Raw genomic sequence first — 23,796 nt, forward strand, 5'->3', positions numbered from 1 at the left:
AAAACAACAACTACTCGCTTGGTAACCTTTCAGTTTCTGTAGTTAATGAGAATTCTCAAAAGCTGCTCACACGACTTAACTTCACACATCAAGTCCCTGATCTCCTTCTTTAACAGATTTCAGGAACAATCAACTCACTGTAGCCATCACATTTCTCAAAAAGAAATTTTGCTTTTAAGTTAATAGGATTTCAGGTGCACATATGTTGGTAATGGTTGGCAAGTATCAATGGCTTGATTATGCTATTCATTAAACTCTTAAAATTAAATGTTTGGATTATTTATTTTACTTTGTGTTCCTCAGTTATGTGGCACTGTTTTCCTCCCTCCAGGAAATAGGTTGCAAGATTTCATTAACTCATCGTCCTGTCCGACCCAAGTTCTCTGCTTTGACAGAGCCCTTCCCTGACTCTTACAACACCCGCCCCAGTGTCTCCTCATCAGAGCTAGAGAACCAGTCATTGGGCACTTCCAGCCATGCTATCTCCATCTGTCTGCTACTATTTAATGTTTTCATTTCATAAGAGTTTCTCCCATTATACCTACAAGGTCCCAAAGGAGAGTGTCATGATGAAAGAACAAGTTTGGAGTCAGAGAGATCTGGTTACCTTGAATCCTGCACTGTAAGCTCTGTGGACCTGGGGAAGCTTAGCCCCTCCTGAGTCTTCACTTCTTTATCTGCCAAAAGGGAACCATGACACTCACCTGCCAGGGCTGATGTGAGGATTAATGAATCAACCTATAATGTCAAGCACTGTCTGGCTCAAAGCAAGTCCACAATAAATGTTAACTGAACCATGAATGAACAGTGGATGAACTGAGCCTTGCAAATGTGTCCTACTGACCATGAGATCATGTATCATGTATTGTATAATGTATATGTATTTGATGATTACACTTTATGCACTATGTGTTTTAAATGTTAAGGTACTTTGGTATCTATAGGTTATATCTAAGATGGAACTCTTCCCTCCACCGAAAACTTCATGAGTTGGTTTTGCAAAATATTGAGAATTAATTGTCTGGCTCAAATCAAAGTATCTCTTACTTTGTAGAAACTGAGGCATAAACAACATCATAGAACAGTATTTTAATTTTTTTGTGGGGGGGAGGGGTGGCTGGCCAGTACAGGGTTTGAACCCTGGACCTTGGTGTTATTAGCAACCTTGGTCTTACCAACTGAGCTAACCAGCCAGCCTTGTATTTTGACTTTTGTAACTACCCTGCCACGATCTCATACTGACCTTCCTGTCCCTTCTGTTACTGTCAGCAGGAGGGCTCCTTTCCACCACCCATCTGCCTCAGAGCTAAACTAAACTGCAGCAACAGGCAGGACAGATATCAGTCCCTTTCCAAGACTACTTCTGCATTAAAGACTATCTTAAGTGGGGACACCAGTCATCACCTAAATAAATAACTGAAGGGAGTGAGAGGTCAACACAATTGAAATATACTGATTTACTGGCCATTAACAGACATTGGCCAAATGAGCAATACAAATTTACTTCAATTATCCACAGGTTCACAATGTTGACATAACTTACTGTGGTTCCCTTTCATGATAAACTGTGTGAAGGCTATTACTAAAACCTGCTTTTATATGTTTATTGATTAGGTAAGGTTCACCATTTCAAAAATGTTTGCTACTGCTCTCTCCTAGGCTTCGTGAGAAGACAGACACCCCAAGAACTGCAGATAAAAACTGCCAAGTGGGCTGAAGGGGTGGGGGGGAAGAAGCCACACAGTTCCTGTCCTCACAGAGAGCAGAGTTTAGTAGCAAACACTAAACGTACAATCAAGTAATTACAACATAATGTAGAAAAACCCATGGCTATAGAATAGGTATAGAGGAAGGGTGTTGAGAATTTAAAGTCTCATAGAAATGCTTGTTATTAGAAACATGTATGCTAAGCTCCTGTACCTTAGGCCTCTTCTTCTTAGGAACCCCTGTCAACTGCATGAAGTCCCATAGACATATTATCAGCCACTAGACTTTACAGTGTGTTTTCCTGTTTCATTTTTCACCACTCTTTCCTATATCCCCCAACTCCTCCTTTACTGGATTTGTCTTGTGCTTTTCCAGAATACACTCAAGTACATTTTTAACAAGAGACTGAAATACACACCTATCAGAATGGCTAAGATAAAAACTAGTGATGACAGCAAACGCTGGCGAGGATGAGGAGAAAATGGATCACTCGCACGCCGCCAGTGGGAAAGGGGAGTGGTGCAGCCACTCTGCAAGAGGATGGCAGTTTCTTACAAAACTAAACATGGGCTTACCATATGACACAGCAATTGCGCTTAGGCATTTGTCCCAGAGAACTTATGCTCATGCAAAAACAGTACACAGATGTTCATAGCAGCTTTGTTTGTAACTCTCAAAAATTAGGAAAAAACTTGCATGTTCTTCAGCAGGTATATGTTACACTCTGGTACATCCATATCATGAAATATCACTCAGCAATAAAAAGGAGCAAACAGGGAATAACTTGGATGGATCTCAAGGGTATTATGCTGAGTGAAAAAAGCCAATCTCAAGGTTATATACTGTATAATTCCATTTATATAGTATTCTTGAAATGGCAAAATTATAGAGTTGGAAACAGATTCGCGGTTGGATGGGATTAGGGAGGGGTCATGCGGTGCCTGTGGCTATTAAAGGGTCACTGAGGAATCTTTAAGAAGGAAGTGTTGTACTTGACTACGGTGGTGGTTACGTAAATCTACACATGTGCACAGATACCCCACCCTTCACACACATACACACACACATGCATGAAAAACCGGCAAAATCTGAGAAATCTGAAAAACATCAGTAGATTAAGTCTAAATTAATTTCCTGGTTGTGATATTGTACTAAGATCATGTAAGATGTATCACTGGGGGAAACCAGGTGAAGGGTCTATGAGAACTCTCTGTGTTACTGCTTCTAACTGCATGCGAATCTACAACGCTCTCCAAACAAAAGGTAAAAGGAAAAAAAAAAGAATTTACAGGTAGAGAAAATTTAAAAGTCCTTGTATAAACAATAATGTCTTTATTTCTGTTCTCACAAGGAATCCTGGCTTAGCTAGATATGTCCAGACTCATTTTCTCTGAACTAGAGAGTGGAAGGCGTTATTCCACCGTGTCCTAGCAACTCTGCCTAATCCTAAGGTTGCTTCCAGCTCAAGCAATCTTTAATTCTATGAGTTGGTTTTATTTATTTGTTCACCAACTTCAACTTTGCTTTATTTTTATATTGCTATGGTATCAAAATAACTAATATTATAGATCACAAAACTCGTAATAAAATTTTAAGCAATGGAGCAAATAAAATATATCATGGGATTATAGTGTTTATAAAACATACTTTGAAAGATAATGAATTTATTTGTACCTTCTTTTGTAAGTAATTTTAGAGGTATGGCGTCAATGATGTCCTTACATTCTTTTGGATAGAGTCTAAAAACAAAGTCCAGTTTTTTACTGATTAAAAAGGAATAGCTTAAATTTAAACATTGTCATCACTAAGAGATGTACCTCTGTTTTCTATTAGGTCTGAAGCACATTTTCCTCCCCAGCAATAACTGGGAAGGCAACCAATATCAAAAAAGAAAATAAACTGTCTAAACTAAATGCAAAAAATTTTAATACTAAACAAAATTATAACTGAAGAGTAAGCACTAGCCATAATGCTAAATTAAGTATTATATAAAATAACCCATATTGCAAGCCATGCAAACACGCCCATAGGTGATAAGAATCTGATCTATAAATTTAGAGCTTGTCATACACAGAAAGATCCCACTTCGCACATCAAAAAGTTTCAGTATTCTTAAGACTGGTTTTATTAAATTCTGAGAACCTATTAATATTTATGGTAACAGACATTTGTGTGTGAAAAAAGAAAATTGGTTCCACTCTATTTAAAAATTAATATTTTGCTGCTCAACCAAAAATGATAATAAATTTAAAATAAGTCATTTAGGTCATTAATTATCAAGAGTGTCTCTGATATAAGTCTTACTTGAAGGGATAAGAAATGTTTGGATTATAAATATACGTTCTTACTAATATAGTTTGTCTCAATGTCATTTCCCCAGAGTTATCAATAAATATTACACGATGTAATAATTTATCAACTTAATTAAATGATACAGGACTCTTTAGATTTTTCATGGATAAGTTATGCCAGAGAATAAATAATCATAGTAAATTAAAAATGAATACAAAAACAGTTCCTCATTGTTCTCTAAAATTAATACATAAATTTTCAATTCAAAAGAGTTTTTGCCATAATCTTATAACAGATACTGAGTATATACAATAAGCCAGGTGCTGCAGCTGCAAAGAGGTAGAAGGAGTGAGCTTTGGCTTTTGAGATATTTTCAGTTTAGCTGAGAAACAGTACATACACTTAAAAAAGACAAGGGTCAGTACTGAATAAACTAAGGTCTGATAACCATTTACAACAGTACTTCCATGGAAAAAAATCACTATAATATACTTTGGTTACACAAATGACTCTTAATATGAGGACTCTTAGTACAGTTTTTCAAACAATCCCAAGTGATTCAAAATGGAGATCATCTGCTTTATTAAATTCTCAGTGCCATATCTGGCAGGCATTGCAGTGAAACTGGATACTTCTTCCGAGATAGGCAGAACTTAAAAAATAGCTAGATACACAAAAGTCACCAAAGACAGAATTTTTGGAGGTTTACCTAAACCTGTCTCTCCTTATCTTCAAACAGTTTATTATTCCTTTGTTCAAATACATATACCAGTAAATATTTACTAAGTCCCTACTAAGCACCAGGCACGTAGCTATAAAGACAAATTAATGCATGATCCACAGGCTCACGATCTACATGTGAAAAAAACCACAGTGTATTAAACACCATGAAAGAGGTAAGCCCAGGATGCATGGGCAACCCCAGCATGGTGGTCTTGGGGGAATTGCTGCTGATTAGTCCTGAGATGAGTAGGTGAGGGCCAGGTGAAGAGTGGAATGCATGAAAAGACTAAAACCATTCAAGAACATGTCCCTTAGATCAGAATAGCTGGAGGATGAGGGGTGCTCACAGGGACAGGGGAGAGAGAAGTCTGAAGAAGGAAGTTGAGGAGGCAGCAGGAACCAGATCAGGAGAGATCTTAATGTTCCATGCTAGGAAGCATGGGCTTTAGCCCACAGGCAGTGGGGAACCCTGGCTAGAGGATCCTACGGAGCTGGCGGTCGTCTCTGGTGGCAGTGATGGGGAGGTATTGGAAGACAATGAGATTGAAAACTAGTGAAGAGGCTACAACACAACTCCAGGTGATGAGTAACCTGGGTCTCAATAAAGGCAAGGGCTATGCATCCAGCAAGGAGGGGGCAGATCCATGAGCTGTTTAGGAGACAGACTGGATGGGATGTGATTTACTACATGTGGAAAAAGAGGGAGAAGAGGGAGGTAAGGGTAGCTTCAGGCACTGATGATGGTCATGTTCCCTGGGTCAGGGAAAACAGGACGGGACGCAGGCTTGGGGGAAGATGTCAGAGTCCCCGGGATGAGCAGTTTACAAATAGGACATACATCTCAGCTTGTTTGTCATGTGGGAGCCACAGGGCAGGGTTTGAATAAATCCTGCTTCCTGTTTCTGGCAGCAAGTGACCTGTGATGTTCTCATAGTTCCTCTGGTAGTACCTGTCATTGCTCTTTCCCTGGGCACAGTTCACTTATGGATGTGGACACTGTCACAGTGGGCAAACAGTGGGTGAGGCCAGGGGATAGGAAATCCTTCAAGAAAGGGGACCAGTTACTTACATATCCATTTCCCCATACACAGCCAGTAGGGAACAGCAGTGTGCGGTGTGGGGAGAACCCAAGATCTGGATTCCTGCCTTCGGGAAGAGCCTTTGTCTGAATCTGGTGGGGGAACTGGGCTCAGCAGGGTTAAAGCATAAAACGAGATCAATGTTCTAGAACTGTTCTGAGTGGCCCGTGTGCTACATGGAGGGGATGAACCATCGGGAGGGGCAGGCTCACACACAACAGCCCAAGACTGCGGGGAAGCCAGGCCACGAGATGCCGGGAGAAGACGGCATTTGTCGTGAGGGCCCGCTGTGGGATGAGGCTGCTCGGGCCTTTCTAAGGCAGAGTCCAGAAAAAGCAGCTCTGACTGGGAGTCACGGAGGCAGCCTGTGGGGAGCCAGGAACAACATCGGCCAAGCTGGCCCATGAGTCATGCAGGAATCTTCCTCCAGCACACGTGCTAAGGGAAATGGGACCCTGGAGTCTGCCATGTGAAGCTGAAATATGAAAGAAGGGATGGGAGGGGGCAGGAAGCAAGGGGAGGAGGGCCAGCAGTTAGGAGGCTTATCGTATGTCTGGGGAACAACAGAAAAGCTGGAGTCCCAAGGTCTGGGATTCTTGGATTTGCCGCTTCTAAGCCCTTAAGAGGACCCTGGCACCACCAGAAAGGGTCTCCTGACATTATTTGGCTACTTTTCTCTGCTACCTCACATGCCCTCCCTTACTGTTAACTGCCTCAACACCACACAGCTGCAGTGTTCCTGGAACATGTCATGCTATTTCACGCCCAGCTTATGCTGGGGGCCTTCAAAACGATCATGGAAAGATTCGTACTATTAACTCAATTTTGCTACAAACTTTTTGAAGTACCCTCATATTGTTCTCTCTTCCTAGAAATATGCTTTCGCTGCTTTGCCTACCTGGAGAACTCATCCCATCCTCGAAAACCAAACTACAATATCACCTGCTCTGATCCTTACAGTATAATATTATATCATTGCACGTAATACACTGTATGGCAATTGATCAAAAATGGAGGCCACTTACCACTTGCTTGGCACATAGTATGCTTGCAACACATGCCCATTAAGTGAACAAAAGGATATATCCTAATATGGATCTAGTTCACCTTTCTCTGGCTGGGGTGTTGACACAGTAATGCATTCCTGTGACTGGTCTGTTTCTAGAGCTTTAGCAATACTGCCTCACTCAGGGGAATTTTAACTGGTGCTGGCATCAGCTCCGGGGTGACCTCACAGCCTCCCTGGATTCCTATAGCCCCTCAGCTGGCACTAAAGCTCAGCTTTGCAAAGAGGGGGAGAAATCAGGGCAAGAGATGTTCCTGGCATGCCAACCACACACCCTAGTCCAGCCATGCAGGGAGCTAGGTCTTCAGAAGATGACCTGAGGAAAGGGAGAGGTGACTGCTGAACAGCTCTAGGAAGGAGGTTCTCAGCCTGGGGGGAAGGGGCAGGAGAGGAATGATGGGCTCCAAGGAGTTCATGAGCCACTGTATGCACAGGCATTTTTCTGAGAGGACGATTCACAGCACTCATCAGATCTGCAGAGAGGCCCATGACTGTTAAATGTTAAGACCCACCATTCCAGAAACATGCCTTGCTAAAGATAGCTCTGTTCAAAGAACCAGCTGTTGACTCCAGATCAGATAGAACTTGGTTATGGTCAGGACAGATCAGGAAGGCCGTCAAATTTCCCTATGGCTCTCACATCACACTTAGAAAAGCCTTTCTGAAGGTAAGCGTTGTGTGCAGTTTAAAGAAGTTCCACGATCTGCGTCTTGCACAAGATCAAGTGCAGTGAGCAAGAGGGAGTTAGCCTTAGGATACCTCCACGCTGACCTTTCTGCTCCCTCAGAACAACAAACCTGCCAAAATATGAAAAATTAAAAGGCAAACCTCCTCGCTCTCATTTCTGATGAAAAGTCGGCTCTGACCTTGCTCTCTCAGGACTGGGCTCAGGAAAAACTAATAAACAGACAAATCCTGTGCAATGGCTCTTTTACATTTGACCTTTTTTTCTTTCTGCCATGGAAGCATATGGTATTAGAAGACAGCAAAAAGAGGCTTTCCATATTAAAGAGGCAAGAAGCATACACACACGAAGAGAAAGCAAATCTAAAACTGGAGAGGCCAGTACTAAACTCTGGGGAATTGAGAGTCACTTTTCACCCACATCCTGTAAGGGTAGAAAAAACACAGGAAAAAGGTTTCTACTAAAATATGTGTTTGTGTTTTTTTTTTTTTCTTTTTTAAAGAAAAGCATGAATCACTCAAATCTACCCAGATCTTGGAATAGCTCTGCTGGATATTTGTTTGCTTGTTTGGTTCCTACTGTTTCTCCCCTGACTTCTGAAAAGATAATACAAAAAAGAAAAAAAAAAAATCCTTAGAGTGAACCTTTAACTTTCAGTTGTTAAGAGCACATGCATGCTTTGTACCCAAACAGATGTGGGCTCTGTCACTGACTTGCTAAGTAATGCTAGATGAGTCTCTTAACCTCCTTAAGAGCCCAATTCTTCAGCAATTGAAAGAGGAGTATGAACAATACTGATTTCAAAGGGTTGATGAGAGAATTAAACAAAATGATGCATTAAAAAATCTTAGACTTGGGCCGGCCCTGTGGCTCACTTGGGAGAGTGTGGCGCTGGGAGCGCCGAGGCCGTGGGTTTGGATCCTATATAGGGATGTCTGGTGCGCTCACTGGCTGAGTGCGGTGCGGACGACACCGTGCTGAGGGTTGCGATCCCCTTACTGGTCAGGAAAAAATAAATAAATAAATAAATCTTAGACTAGCCTGGCACACTGTAAGCATTTAATAAATGGCAGCTGAACAATAGGAGCTGTGGAGTGAAATCTCTGTCAGTGAAGAAAAAAATTCCAAGGACACATTTTCATGCATTATCATGCACGTTACCACAAGTAGAAAGGACAAAAAACCCAGAAACAGTAGGACTGTGTTCCTCAGTGAGGATTCCCTACTTTATACACTAGACGGGCTCACTAGACTGTCTTCCTCACATTCACGTGAGTTTGGGTCTGGCACAAAAGTGTCCCCCCTCCCCTGCAACAATGTGGGTCATCTGTCCAGGCCCGGGAAAGTCCCAGAAAGCCACAGTCTGGAAAGCACATCCCATGTTTCCCAGTGACCAGGCCTTGTGGGTCCTATCCAAGGCCTGGCGGGTCCTGGGCCCAGCCCTGTGCCATCATGCTTTCTGCCCACCTCCACCACACCCAGCACAGCTGAGTGGCCTGCATGGTTCTCAAGTGCAGTGGGGCCGGTAAACAGTATTCCTGAGGATTTGTTAATCAAATGATCATCATTGTTCAGAAGCTATTAAGACTGCATTTAGGTATTTTTCTCTGAAAGGATTTTTACCTACTTGTACCATGTCAGAAAAATATTTCCAGGGTTTTGGCATTATTATTTTTAAAGCATTACAGGCTGGGGGAATCCTTCCTTACCTTTGACAATTGCTCTGGCTAAGTCTGCAGGGAACAGGTCTTGGCTCTAACTAGCAAGCCTCATTCCTGATTGCCTCTCATTCAGACCCAAAGACACCATTTCAGCGAACGTGCCACTCACATCATGGTTCTGCATCTACTCTGGGGCTCCAGGGAGCCATTCATTAATCCCACTAGATACGTTTTCTCTAAACTTGTCTTCCCATTTGGAACTTACTTCTTCCAAGATTTGTATAGGGCTTTTCTTGCTAATCACTGCATTAAACTTAAATTTCATTTCTTTCTAGGTAAACTATCTTCCCCACAGGGCAGGAGGAAAAGAAAACAAAGCTTTCTTGTTTAATTTTAGCAAAGAAAGTTGACTTAACTTATTAGTAAAATCAACAGAGATCTAAGTTGAGAGACTAGCTAATTTCCTTATCATCCACCAATTCCTTCAAAATCAGAGAAGCATGGCTCAGCACCAGGATTGGGAAAGATGGGATTCCACAGGTCCATTTTGTACTTTCCTGATTTCTATGCTTTTGATAAGTGGCAGCCAAAGGTTACATAATCACAGATGACATTTCAAGGGAAATCACAGCAATGACATTTCCTTACCCGGCAGTCTCTCTGAAGTGTTTTCATGAGTGCATTGTATGTTTCTGTGTCAAAATACAACCCTTCATGCATGTCTTGCAGGAAGTCTAAGTCCTTAAATGTTGGGTTGGACTTCTCTCTCTCTTTTCGGGATGCTCTGCGCTTATACGTTGAGCCTTTCAAGTCATACGTAAAGTTCATTCTCATTGAGCGTGGCAGAACATTGTTCATTACCACAATCCTGATGTTAATGCCTCCTGATTGCATACAATACAGCCCATAAAATTTCGGCAAAAGAGTCCTTGGATTCTGGTTTAAATTCTAGAAGCAAAAAAAGGAAAAAGATATTTACTATCTGCTATTTTTACAAAATAATACCATACTGAAGATGTGTTTTCATGCTAACATGATCATTAAAAATGAGATGTGATTATATTTTATATCTATATTTTACATTTATATTATGTGCTAAAATTTTGCTGTTGCTAATCCATTTCTTATGTCTGTTTAGTGAAACAGCAACGTTACCATTCTCAACTCAGGGCAGTAAAAGTGGCTGGAATGATAAAGGACACAATGTCCCAAATTAGCTCCAAGTAAAAACAGGCAAAGAATTGATGGATGCTATGAGTGACTGTTTGCTAAGGTAACTAAAGAAAAAATTAATTGCTGGGGTATAAGGGATAAACACTTTAAATTTTAATACCTCCTGCAAAACTGTCTTCTAAAATGGCAAGACCAATTTACAACCACACTGTGTAAGATTACATGTTTCTCATCACTGTTACCAGAGCTGAAAATTATCAAACTTTAAAATCCTTCTAAGCATGCTTGGTAAAAAACAGAAACTTGTTTTTAAACATTTGAATAGCACTAATTATTATAGAATTTTAATATTTTTGATGTATTTTTAGCCACTTCAAAGATAATTTTGTGTTAATATCCTTTGCTCATTTTTCTATACAGGTTTTTGTCTTTGATGGAATTCTTTATAGATTCTGGATTTTCCTCTTCTATGTGGGGTAAATATTTTCTCCCTTATTATTATAAAAATAGGGAATACATGCCTATTTTTGTTCCCCTTTAAAAGTAAGTAAGAAATTCAAAGTTACAGTTAGATAGGAAGAATAACTTCTGGTGCTCTAGGGTAACTAATAGCTAATAATATTGTATTCTATATTTCAAGATAGCCAGAAAAGAAGACCTTGAAATGTTGTAACAAGAAAGAAATGATAAATGCTAAGGTGACAGATATGTTAACTATTCTGATCAGATCATTATATAATATATGCATGTATTGAAACAACAAACTGTACCTATAAAAATGTCCAACTAAAAACAAATTTTTAAAAATAGGTAAGAAATTAAAATAGTTTATTAAAGGGCACAAATACAATGAAAAGTCTCTCTGTTATCTCTGATTCTTCCCCCAGTTCCTAACATTTGAGGGAATTACTGTTCTCTCTTTATAACATTCCAGAAATACTCTATGAGCTTAATTAATTTTGTGCTTGGTATTTCCTATTAAAAAAGATATTTTGCCTTTTAATGTAGTCACATATATCTACTTGTTTCTCATGGGGTTTTTTTGCTTTTTGTTTTTCAAAGCTTTTTATACCCAAGGTTATAAACTTCTATTTTCTTCCACATTTTTCATAGTTTTGGTCATTACATTTGGTCTTTATATGATTTTTTGTGTGTGTGAAAGATCTGAAATAGAGAATTTAATCCACACCCCCCAAATGGATAGCCATTTATTGAACAGTCTGACTTTTCTCAATTGAGTTCAAGTCTCCCCTGTGTCAACACAATAAGTTGTCAAATACACATTTGCTTATTTTTGGACATGTTATTTGAATCCACTAATCCACTTCTCTTGAATTGTACTAGTATCACATCTTTAACATTAGTTATAGCCTTATTGATTTTCAGTATCTGTTATGACAGGCCTACCATTTTTCTTCTTTTGTAAAAAGTGTTTTGTCCCTTCTTACAACCTTTCTGTTCAACTGTTTACTTTTAAAAACATTCTTAAAATGATAATTGCTTTCTCTTTCAAATGAATCAGTATTGTCAAGTTCTGGGAAAAACCCTATTGGGATTTTTGATTGGAGTTAGGCTGGATTTATAAATTGATTTGGGGGTAATTGAAATCTTTACAATACTGAGTTCAGGAAGAATGTATATGTCTTTACAATTTCCTTCAATAACATTTTGTAGTTACCTTCCTATTGGTCTAGTACACATTTTTTAAATAGTCTCTAGTATTGGGCCGGCCCATGGCTCACTTGGGAGCATGTGGTGCTGATAACACCAAGTCAAGGGTTAAGATCCCCTTACCAGTCATCTTTAAAAAAAAAAAAAAAAAGTCTCAAGTATTTTTAGAGTTTTTCTTGTTATTATGAAAATTCCTTCTGAATTATTGTTCATATGCTACACTTACTATAACTTGTTTTCCCAATGAGAATTATAGTAATATGTCTTTATTTATATCTTTATTTTTCTAATAATGTTCATTATACATTATTGTCATTATAGACAGGATCTCCTTTTTCCCTTACATTCCCCAGCTCTATTTACCTATGTGATGGAATACAATGGATTTTGTAGATTTATTTTATATCGCACAAATCTGCTGGACTCATATTACTTCTAAAAAATTATTAGTTTATTTTCTTGAAGTTTTGCTCATTTTAAATTGTGTCATTTACAGAGAATGGCACATATACTATTCTTCATTTCTTTTTGCATCAAAAAGTCATTGCCAGAATTTCTAGCAAATTATCGGACCATTGATGAATGGCATACTTGTCTTTTCCTATTATTTCCAGGGAAAAGACTCTTATTTTTCTTCATGAGATATTATGTGACTCCCAGAGATTGATAAATATAAAATATATATATTTTTCAATGTTTTTGTTTTTTCTGTGTGTTTGTTTATTTACTTATGATTTTAAAAAACTCCCCTGCCAATTTTTAGAATTTTAATTTAGAGAAGATATTGAATTTTGAGGGCCTTCGTTTCTTTTCCACATCAATTTGGATAACAACATGTTGTTCACATTTTTTCTTGTTAATGGGATGAAATATGTTGTTTGTATACTTGCTTCCATCATTGGGATTAAAACCACTTGTTTAGCTAAATTTAAAATTTTTATTTAATTAAGTTTAAATAGCCACACATAGTTAATGGCTACTGATGGAGTTTGGATGTGTTGTCCCAACCAAATCTCATGTGAAAATCTGATCCCCAATGTGCAGTGCTGGAAACTTGATTGAGTCATGGGGGTGGATCCCTCATCAATGGATTAGTGCTCTCCCTAAGTGGGGGGAGTAATGAGTGAGTTCTCACTCTATTAGTTCCCACGAGAGCTGGTTGTTTAAAAAGAACCTGGCACCTTCTCTTTCTCTCTTTGCTTCCTCTCACCATGTGATCTGCTTGCACCCACTGGCTGCCTGCCGCTTTCCGCCATTAGTAGAAGCAGCCTGAGGCCCGTGCCAGATGCAGCTGTCCCAGAACCGTAAGCCAAATAAACCTCTTTTCCTTTATAAATTACCCAGTCTCAGGTATTCTGTTATAGCAGCACAAAATGGACTAATACAGCTACCATATTATGCAACGAGGTTCTACAATAAGGAACTAGTATATCTAAGCTTAGAATTACAGAAGTTTAAGATTTATTAAGTTAGCAGGTTAACAAGGAATATCAGTTTGATCCCAATTTTAGATTTTAAAATGTGTGTATGAGTAGAATATATCTGAAAGCATATACACCAAGTATTACGGATATGTATTGCTAGAAAAGGAATTAGAGTAGGTTGTATTTATTTATTTATTTTTGCTTTTCTATTTTCTCTAAAAAAGGAAAATACTTGTTCAGAATCAAAGCCTTTTTAAAATCTGCATATTTCCACTAAGATTATTATTTAGGTTTTTGATTTCTATGTTTCTATATAAGATTAATTTACAGTATATAATGTGGTCTCTAGCAAATTTTGGAATTAAATAAATATTTTTACATACAAACGATCTGTGTGGCATCTCATCAATCTTGTTTTGGGACAAAGATGACAGTTATCACCTTTTATAGCAAGTGAATGGTAGAACTGTGGCTTCTGAAATCCATAAGCCAATCACAAAAAATTAATAATTATTATGAAAGTATAATGAAACTAGAGGTATGAAAATGACAGAACTACTTAGGGAAAGTGCTTATTTTTTTGAAAATCTGGACTAAATGTAAATCCATCTGGGCTAAGTTACTGTTTCTTTGTCTCTAAGACATTACATGAAAGGTGACTTTCAGGTTATCATAATTAACTTTGAAATCCTAAATTCTGAAGTGCAGTAGTTAAGATTAGTTAATATAGAGTACATGCTGGGGTACAGTTTAGGAGTTAAAAACGCAGCCTCTGCACACTACCACTTGTGTAGTCCTAGTTCTGCAGCTCTGTAGCTGAACAACCCTCACAAGTTACTCAATTACCTCATCTATAAAATGGTGGTGACTGTAGCGTCCAAGGTTGCTGTGAGGATTAAATAAGTTAATGAATGCAAAGCATGTCAAGCCTTGCTTAACACATAGTAAGCAATCAGTGCACTTTAACCATTCACATTATTGCTACGTATGCAGCGCAAAGAGTTTTGCAACACACTGCTTCCTTTATCGTCCCTTTATCCTACATCCTGTATCTTTCCTTGCCACAACAACTACATCAGATAGGTATTCCCCAGCTTTTAAAGACTGAGGGAACCAAGACTCATCAATTACATTGCTTATTCACGGTCACAGAGTTAGTTGATGGCTGAGCAGGGATTTGAACCTAGGACTATGTGATTCAACAGCTGTGCTCTACTAGTCAGTTCTAGTTTACTTTCTGGTATCTACTCAATGAATGTCACAGCATCTAAATGCAAAATAAAGTTCACCAAAGACAAAGAAATATGCCAAAGAGTCATTGAATAAAAAATATAGAAAAAAATTGTTGAAGAAAGTAATTAAACCAAAAGTAGAAGCTTTAATTACAGGCAGTTACTTACCATGTAATAGCCTGGCAGCAGCTTCTGAAGGAACTCAGCTTCTTTATGCTGAACTGTTTTGATGATAAATTCATCGTCACTGGTCACAAAAAACAAGGATCCACTGGCTCCGGGGTTGGACAGCTCTATTAGAGGTTCACTGCAGATGGAATACTGAAAGAGTAAATAAACAAACATTTAAAAATATACTTAATGTACATGATACTTCCAAGGAGGACATTCACAGCATTATATATCTGGGCCATTTTGAAACAGGAAGCCCTCTCCATGAGCTTCAAAAGGAGGCCCCAAGTATCCTAAGAAGGCTATTTGTGATTTCTAAAGATTTAATTGATCCTTTTATTATAATAATTCTATGATGGAAAACAGACATGCCCTCCCCACCCCCAGTGTCATACAATAGAATCATCAATCATCATATCTGTCTAATGAGATAACTCAAACAGTAATGTTAACTAAGGTGCATTGTTTCCAGCAAGTGCCCATAAAATAACAACTGAAGCTATGATCCACTCTGTGCATTTATCACTGGAATGCCAACACTATTCTCTTTTCACCATTTATTCTCCCAGATGTCATCCACTCATGGTTTCAACAAGGAGATGACTCCAGAATCTGTATCTCCAGCCCAGATCTCTCTCTAGGGCTCCAGACCTGTTGGCCTAACATTCTAATAGACATTTCTACTTGTTTATACCACAAACACTTCACTTGCAACAAGTTCACAATCAAATTCATCTTAGAACTGTGGTTAACCTGTATGGTGCCTTGGGGCAACTAGAAAGATGCTCTCTTTTATCTAGGCGGACACAGCTCTGGGCCAGGACACAAGGCTGCTGAGTAGGAGAAGGGCTGAACCCCAGTCTCCACCCATTCCCCTCAGCCAGGGAGGGGCGCTTGGGCCACACACATGCTGCATAACTGTACATGGTGACTCCAGATCACCTGTTCCATCCTCTATCTTCCCTCTCTTTTCCCTATTTTAGAGAATGAAAACATTATTTGCCTTGTTTCCCAAACCGGAAACTTGGGTACTATCCTTGACTCTGCACATTTCCTCATCTTCCATATCCACCATCGATTCTGCCTGCCCCTGTCTCAAAGGTCTGCTCTTGTCCCTTCCAGTGCATTCTCCAAAGACCAGGGATCTTTCTAAAATGCAAATCTGATCATGTCCTTCTGTGCCTTCACATCTTTCAATGTGAGCTTTCAAGCCACAAATGGCCCAGCCCTCCTCTCTAGCTTTGTAGCTCTAGCCGTAGAGGGTGACTTCCCGTTTCCTCAACTGTGCCACACGCTCTCCATGCCCAGGCCTTTGCATTTTCCTCTGCCTGCGGCAATCTCCACTCTGCTTTCACCTGGTTAACTACCACTCATTCTTGTATTCAATCAACATTTAAAAAATACCTATTGAGCATCTGCCATGTCCCAGGCACTTACAAAGCTTATATACTAGTAGGAAGAAACGGACAGTAAACAAGTAAATCAGAATATGGTAAGTGCTATGGAGAAAAATGAATTATAAAAAGAGAGGCAGAGAGTATCAGCCATGAGTGAGAACTGGGTTGCAGTAAATTTTAAATAGGGCAGTCACTGAAGGTCTCATTGGGAAGGTGGCATCTGAGCAGAGACTGAGGAGACCAAGCAGCGAGCCATGTGGATATCTGGGAAAGTGGCATTTCAGGCCAAGGGAAGGATAAATGCAAAGGCCCTGGGAGCTGTAGAGTTCAAGGCACAGCAAGGAAGTCAGTGTGGAAAGGGACGAAGCCAGAGGGGTCAGGAGGGCCAGACCATGTAAGGTGCTGCAGGCCACCAGAAGGACTGCAACCTTTTGTCTACGGGAGCTGAAAAGCCACTGGAGGGTCTGGAGCTGACGACCACTCTGTGTGTTGTGCTGAGAACCCACCATAGGTGGACAAGAGGAGGATGCAAGCAGCACAATTTGGAAGCTGTTACACCAGCTTTAGCCTTCAGTGTCTGCTGGGACAGCACTTGCTCTGGAAAACTCTTCCTGGTTCCATAAGCCTAGATCAATTGCTTCCTGACACTGTATATTCTCATCACAGAAGTTACCACAAAATCCCACAACTGCCCCTTTCCTTTTCCTGAGTCTCCATTAGACTGTACAACTCTGTGAAGACAGAAACTATGAATATTTTATGCTGTCTGTCGTATAGTCCCAGGACCAGTGCCTAGCACATAGCAGGAATAAGTTTTTGTTAGGTAAATGGCTGAACCCCACCGACAACTGAAGGGCTGTGAATCTCACCCAAAATGCTAAAATCCAGCAAAGAAGTCAATTTTGGGGTATTAAGCTCAGTGATTATTAATTAAGAATTCACATTATTGACTAGATAAACACTGGGGGGCAGAGAAAAAGGTAAGGAGTCTTATGCAGATGAGGTCAGGGCCAGCCTGGCAAAAGCAGAAACTTAAAGAGCCATATCTTTTTTATTTTTCTGTTTTTTTATTTGTAATCAACAAATAATAATTATATATATTTATGGGGTACAATGTAATGTTTTGATAATGTATACATTGTGAAATGATCAAATCAGGCTAATTAGCATGTCCATCACCTCACATTATCATTTCTTTGTGGTGAAAACATTTAGAAATCTACTCTTTTGGCAATTTAGAAATATATAATACATGACTATAAGCTACAGTCACCTGGCTGTCACCAGAACTTATTCTCCCTGCCTGAAACTGTGCACCCTTTCACCAACACTTCCCCCCACCTCACCCCCAGCCTCTGGTAACCGCCACTCTACTCTCTGCTTCTATGAGTTCAATTTTTTAAAATTCCACATATATGTGAGATCATGTGATATTTGTCTTTCTGTGCCTGGCTTATTTCACTTAACATAATGTCCTTTAGATTCACCCATGTTATCACAAATAACAGAATTCTAATCTTTTTAAAGGCTGAATAGTATTCCATTGTGTATATATACCACACTTTTAAAATTCATTCATCTGTGATGGCACTTAGGCTATTTCCATATCTTTGCTACTGTGAATAATGCTGCAGTAAACACGGGAGTGCAGATGTCTCTTCAACATAATGATTTCATTTTCTTTGGATACATACCCGGTAGTGGGATAGTTGGATCATATGGTAATTCTATCCTTAGTTTTTTGAGGAATCGCCATACTGGCTATACTAATGCACATTCCCACCAACTTTTCTCTAAGTCCTTACCAACACTTGTTATCTTTCATCTTTTTGATAACAGACATTTTAACAGGTATGAGGTGATATCGCACTGTGATTTTAATTTGCATTTGCCTGATGATTGTGACATTGAGCATTTTTCCCCATATCTGTTGGCCATTGTATGTCTTCTTTTCAGAAATGTCTATTCAGGTCCTTTGCCCAGTTTTTAATAGGGTTATTTGTTTTCTTGTTATTGAGTAGTTTGAGTTCCTTATGTATTTTACATATGAGCCCCTTATTTGATGTATGATTTACAAATATTTTCTCCCACTTTGTGGGTTGTCTCTTCACTCTGTTAATTGCATCCTTTACTGTGCAGAAGCTTTTTAGTTTGATGCAGTCCCATTTGTCTATATCTTCTTTCATTGCCTGTGCTTTTGGGGTTATGTCGAAGACATCATTGCCCAAACCAATGTTGTGCAGCTTTCCCCCTCTGTTTTCTTCTAGTACTTCAGTTTCTGGTCTTACATTTAAGCTTTAATCCATTTTGAGTTGATTCTTGTGTATAGTGTGAGATAAGGGTTCAATTTCATTCTTCTGCATGTGGATATCTAGTTTCCCCAACACCACTCATGGAAGAAAATGTCCTTTCCCCATTGCATGTTCTTAGCACCTTTGTTGGAAATCAACTGACCACAGATGCGTGCATTTATTTCTAGGCTCTCTGTCCTATTCCATTGGTTAATGAGTCTGTTTTTATGCCAGCACCATGCTGTTTTGATTACTGTAGCGCTGTAATATAAAGAACCATATCCTGAGGATGTAGTCCTCTGAAAACACCAAGGATGAAAATCCTCCAAAGCTTTTGTTCTGGGCTTGTGAGTATTTAAGTCCACATCATAGAAGAGTCTGAAATGAGGGAGAGTGAGAGGAGAGGGAAGAAGAGGGAGAGAGAAACTAGGAGGAAAAAAAGCAGTTTCTAGATATCATCTTTTACATTATCTTGCTTTGGCAGCACCCTGGATAAGAGAAACAAAATTCTCGAAGAAGAGAAAGAAGCGAATATTTGCTGGCTTCCTAAGTCACTGGCAATTTCCATCTTCTACCTACTCTTCTTTCTGCTGGCCTTGCTTCTTGCAACTCTCTTGCTAAGCAGCATTAGAGCCTAAGCCCTTATGGAAGAGTTGAGGATAAGTTAGGAAAACAAAAATAGCCATCAGGCTGCACACAGGATGCCATAAACACCAAGAGGAAGCAGAGGGCACTTGCCCAGTCTTGTGTTGAAAGTGTCGACGTGGAAGGGCGATTAGTGGAAAGGGTATGAGATTTGGAATCAACTGATGTTTGTAAAATCATGGCTGCACCAGTTCTAGTTATTTAACCCTGAATAAATAACTTAGGGTCTTGGAGTCTTAGGCGCCTCCTCTCTAAATAAAAGATAATAATACCTACCTGAAAGTAGCTGAAAGTTTTTAAAGTGAATGCTTTTGAAACCCCTGGCAAAGAGTGACCACATTATTGCTGCTCTTTTTTTGTTTGTTGTTTTGTTCTTACATGATCATACACAGGTGAGAGAGGAAAAACTTGCAATATACACACATTCCACAGGCAGGTAAGGAAGAGCTGGCACTGCCCTAGAATTTACTGAGGTTTTCAGCTTAACTTCTATGACAAGAGGGTTACCCAAAAATACACTAAGACATCCTGAGTGAAGGAAGAAAAAAGTTGGGTCTGTCATATAATTGTAAATGTGAGACCCTAGGAAACAAAGCTGTGGACCCCAAGCTCTGATAAAATGTGAAGGCAGACCCTGGACTCTTTAGAAATTCTGATTCTTTTTCCGGGGCATTTGAATTCCTGGCACAGAAACTCTTTATGGGTAGAAGTAAATATGGTGAAAGTACAAAAACAACAAAGGATGTAAAAATTAGAGGCTTCAAATAGAGAAATTAGGGGGTGATCCAGGATGAGCTGTCTAGAAAAAACTGGATTCAGACCTGAACATCTGCTCTTAATTAAAGTCTCTAATTCTTCCATAAGCAGTGACATAATATGGAGACTATTTCATTGTTACTTAATTGTCAAATACTTCTTTATTATGTAATTTATAAATTAATATGAATGGAATAATATCTTGTTTTGTCCCGTTTAAAATAACCTTTTGGGGGCCACTAATAACAGCATCAATGTATAATAAACTGGGATTATGATACTGAACAGGAATATTAACAGTACATTCTAGAATTCTATGGTTTCTCATTCTACAACTCGGTTACCACAATCTCTTCTAAGCAACCTTCTTTGAAATGTTGCCTTTTTTAGAGCAAATAAAGAGGAGAGATGGGAACATTTTAATTAGCCAAGATCAACAAGCTGCTTTGTGTGCTCCTGGGCTTTAGGCACCTTCTAGGCGCTTTTCATCTGTGCAAGCTGTTCAAAGGTGTTCTTTCTCTCGTTTCTATTTCCTGCAGGGCCTCCCTGCTATACCCACTGGAAAGAAAGCCAAGTACAACTCAGCTGGGCCCTGCCAACGCAAATTAGCAATGTAAACTTGTGCTATGTGGTGGAGATAATTTTACCTGCCGTTTCTTCTCTTGATACTATAAAATATTCAGTCTGCTCTCTTTCTTATTGGCGCAGGTGAGCCTGAAAAGACTCAAAAGTTACACTGGATTTCTCAATACCCGGGCACATGGTGGACAAGGAAAGAACCAATGTTGCTCAAGCAGAGACAGGAATGCTCCACAGGCCCGTGGTCTTGCCTTGAGAGGCTTTTGTTTGGGAATGAATAAGGAGGAAAGGGCACTCCCATTACTGTGTGCGCAGAAGCACATTCACCATACTGTCTCACAACCCAAATTATGCATGTTTTGACATGAAACTTGTAATCCGCATGCACATGGTGAATTTTAATGATGCTGAAAATATAAACAGAATAATTCAGGCAGAAATCTAGATGCAACAAAATGAAGTAGAAATATACACACATCACAGGTATTCAGTACTAAACTATTTATAAAGTTACCAATCACTAAACAATGGTTCCCCCACCCCAGCTTAGATCAATATATCTTCATGAATGTGGGTTTGAATATCCCCAGTTTGACAGATGCCAGGATGTACTTTGTGAGTTGTACCGTATCCTCTGTTTCTTCACAGTTTTTTAAGAGACATCTTATTTCTTGTCTCTTCCAAAATGTGCTTCATTAGAGGTGTTTGATCTCTTCTAGCTGTATTCTTCAGCATGGACAATCACAGTTGGATGAGCTAGGGAGACCACATTTGATGAGAGGCCTGTGATTCAGTGGGTGGGAAGTCTCAGCCCCCTGGCAAAGGGTCTTCAGAGCCCTGGGGGAAGGATGGGGAGACTGCCATTCTGGTCTAGGCTCAGCTCCCACCAATGTGGGTAACCTCACGCATCTCTCTTCACTGACCCCAGCTTTGAATTCCTCATCTGGAGAATGAGGGTATAAAAAGTCTCTGAGGGTTATACCTGACTCCCTGAAGCATGCTGTGTCATGCAAAAGACCCTTTCTTTATCTACCACCACTGAGTGGGGTCTCCAGATCAAGGGGTTTGAGGTGAGTGTCCAGAAGCTCCAAGACTTATCAGAGGAGCTGCCTCAGCCGTGGGCTGGGTGTCTCCAGGGGCAGGTGGGTGGCTGCAGTTGTTGGGGACCAGGAAGTCATGTGTAGCTAGAGGGCCAGCACTCTTGTTCTGCTTTTTGTAGGTCCTAGAGATGTACCCAGTCATTGAATTGTGTGCGTGATGAATGAGGGAGGTAGAAAAATAGGATCAAATGAAAGCACACTTACCTGCCTGGCCCTATCTTTTTTCTCCCTTTTTTATCATGGAAAATTTCAAACATATGTAAAAGTAAAGAGATATGAATAATCAACAGCCATGTATGTATCTTCCAGCTTCAACAATTATCAACTCATGGCCAGTTTTATTTCTTCTACACCCCCAACTACTTCCCTGATTCCCTCAGATTCTTTTCTTTTCTTTAGCTTTCAATTAATTTTTTATAACAGTTCTATTAAAATATAATTCACATACCACAGAACTCACCCATTTAAAGTGTACAATGCTTCCAATTAATTTTTTAATTGACAAATAAAAATTGTACATTTTTATGGTGTATAACATGACATTTTGATACATATAAACATAGTGGAAGGGCTAAATCAAGCTAATTAACATATCCTTTACCTCACATGTTTATATTTTTGTGTGGTAGGAACATTTAAAATCCACTTTCTTGCAATTTTCAAGTATATAACATACATTGTTATTAACTACAGTCACCACGTGTAACAGGTCTCCTGCACTTATTCCCCTTAACTGAAATTTTGTATCCTTTGACAAACTCCTCAGATTCTGTTGAAGCAAGTCCAGATACCACCACCATTTCATACGCAGATACTTCAATATTTTCCTCTAAAAGACAAGGACTCCCCTTTTAAAACAGAATCGTAATTTCATCATCCCACCAAACAAGTAATCCCTCAATACCTTCAAATAGCTTGTCAGTCTTTACATGCCCTTCGTTTCCTATTATTTTTACTTGAACTGTTTGGCCCTATCTGTTAATGTTCCTGATCAAACCCTCCCTTCTGGCCATACTGGTCCATTCAAAGTTCTTCTAAACGTCTAACACATTCACATCTTTGGTCTCAATGTCCTAGCAACACTGTCCTCCCCCAGCCCCTGAACATCTGTCCCTTTTCTACCTATCAAATCCTTGTAATTTTTAAGGCACAATTAAAACTAAACCACGTTCATAAGAAGACCACCTCATTGTCACCCCAGAGAGAAAGACCCTTCTCTCCTCTGAAATCCTGGAGCATTCGATGTTTAGCTTTAGTCTTTTTATTGCCTGGTAAAGCTGGTTGTTTTTCCACATAAATTATCATTCCAATTTGATTCTAAGTATTCTGAGTGTCATGACAAACAATTTTTTGGAATCTCCCTGTAACTATTACCGAAGTATTTTAGATACAATAGGCGTTCAAGGTACCCAATGGTTGATTAACTTACCTTTGGCCAGGTATGTGGACAAAGACTTTTACTCTGAGAAGCCATCTGCTTAGTCTCCTGTGCTCCTTTGTAAATGCACCAACACCATTATGAAAATAATTTTTCAAGCTTAGAGGCTCATTAGAAAACTCGTGTCACACTGACCAATGGAATAGAATAGAGAATCCAGAAATCAACCCACACACTTACTTCCATCTGATCTTTGACAAAGGCACCAAGCCTATTCACTGGGGAAGGGACTGCCTCTTCAGCAAATGGTGCTGGGATAACTGGATATCCATATGCAGGAGAATGAAACTAGATCCATACCTCTCACCGTATACTAAAATCAACTCAAAATGGATTAAGGATTTAAATATACACCCTGAAACAATAAAACTTCTTAAAGAAAACATAGGAGAAACACTTCAGGAAATAGGACTGGGCACAGACTTCATGAATACGACCCCAAAAGTACGGGCAACCAAAGGAAAAATAAACAAATGGGATTATATCAAACTAAAAAGCTTCTGCACAGCAAAAGAAACAATTAACAGAGTGAAAAGACAACCAACAGAGTGGGAGAAAATATTTGCAAAATATACATCTAACAAAGGATTAATATCCAGAATATATAAGGAACTCAAACAACTTTACAAGAAGAAAACAAGCAACCCAATTAAAAAATGGGCAAAAGAGCTAAGTAGGCATTTCTCTAAGGAAGATATACAAATGG

The 23,796-nt window shown here is 39.3% G+C and overlaps 1 protein-coding gene across 3 annotated transcripts in view; it reads right to left on the reverse strand.

Moving 5' to 3' along the window:
* The window catches only part of PIP5K1B (phosphatidylinositol-4-phosphate 5-kinase type 1 beta), a 294,924-nt gene that overhangs the window by 97,851 nt on the left and 173,277 nt on the right, over positions 1-23,796 (reverse strand). For all 3 annotated transcript variants that reach the window (XM_063080588.1, XM_063080589.1, XM_063080590.1), the window contains exons 6-7: positions 14,882-15,034; positions 9,862-10,161 (exon numbers count right to left, since the gene is read on the reverse strand). In XM_063080588.1, coding sequence (XP_062936658.1) covers positions 9,862-10,161; positions 14,882-15,034 — 453 coding nt within the window. The remainder of the gene's footprint in view (positions 1-9,861; positions 10,162-14,881; positions 15,035-23,796) is intronic.

This window comes from Cynocephalus volans, chromosome 16 (assembly GCF_027409185.1).
Source record: "Cynocephalus volans isolate mCynVol1 chromosome 16, mCynVol1.pri, whole genome shotgun sequence".
Taxonomy (NCBI): domain Eukaryota; kingdom Metazoa; phylum Chordata; class Mammalia; order Dermoptera; family Cynocephalidae; genus Cynocephalus; species Cynocephalus volans.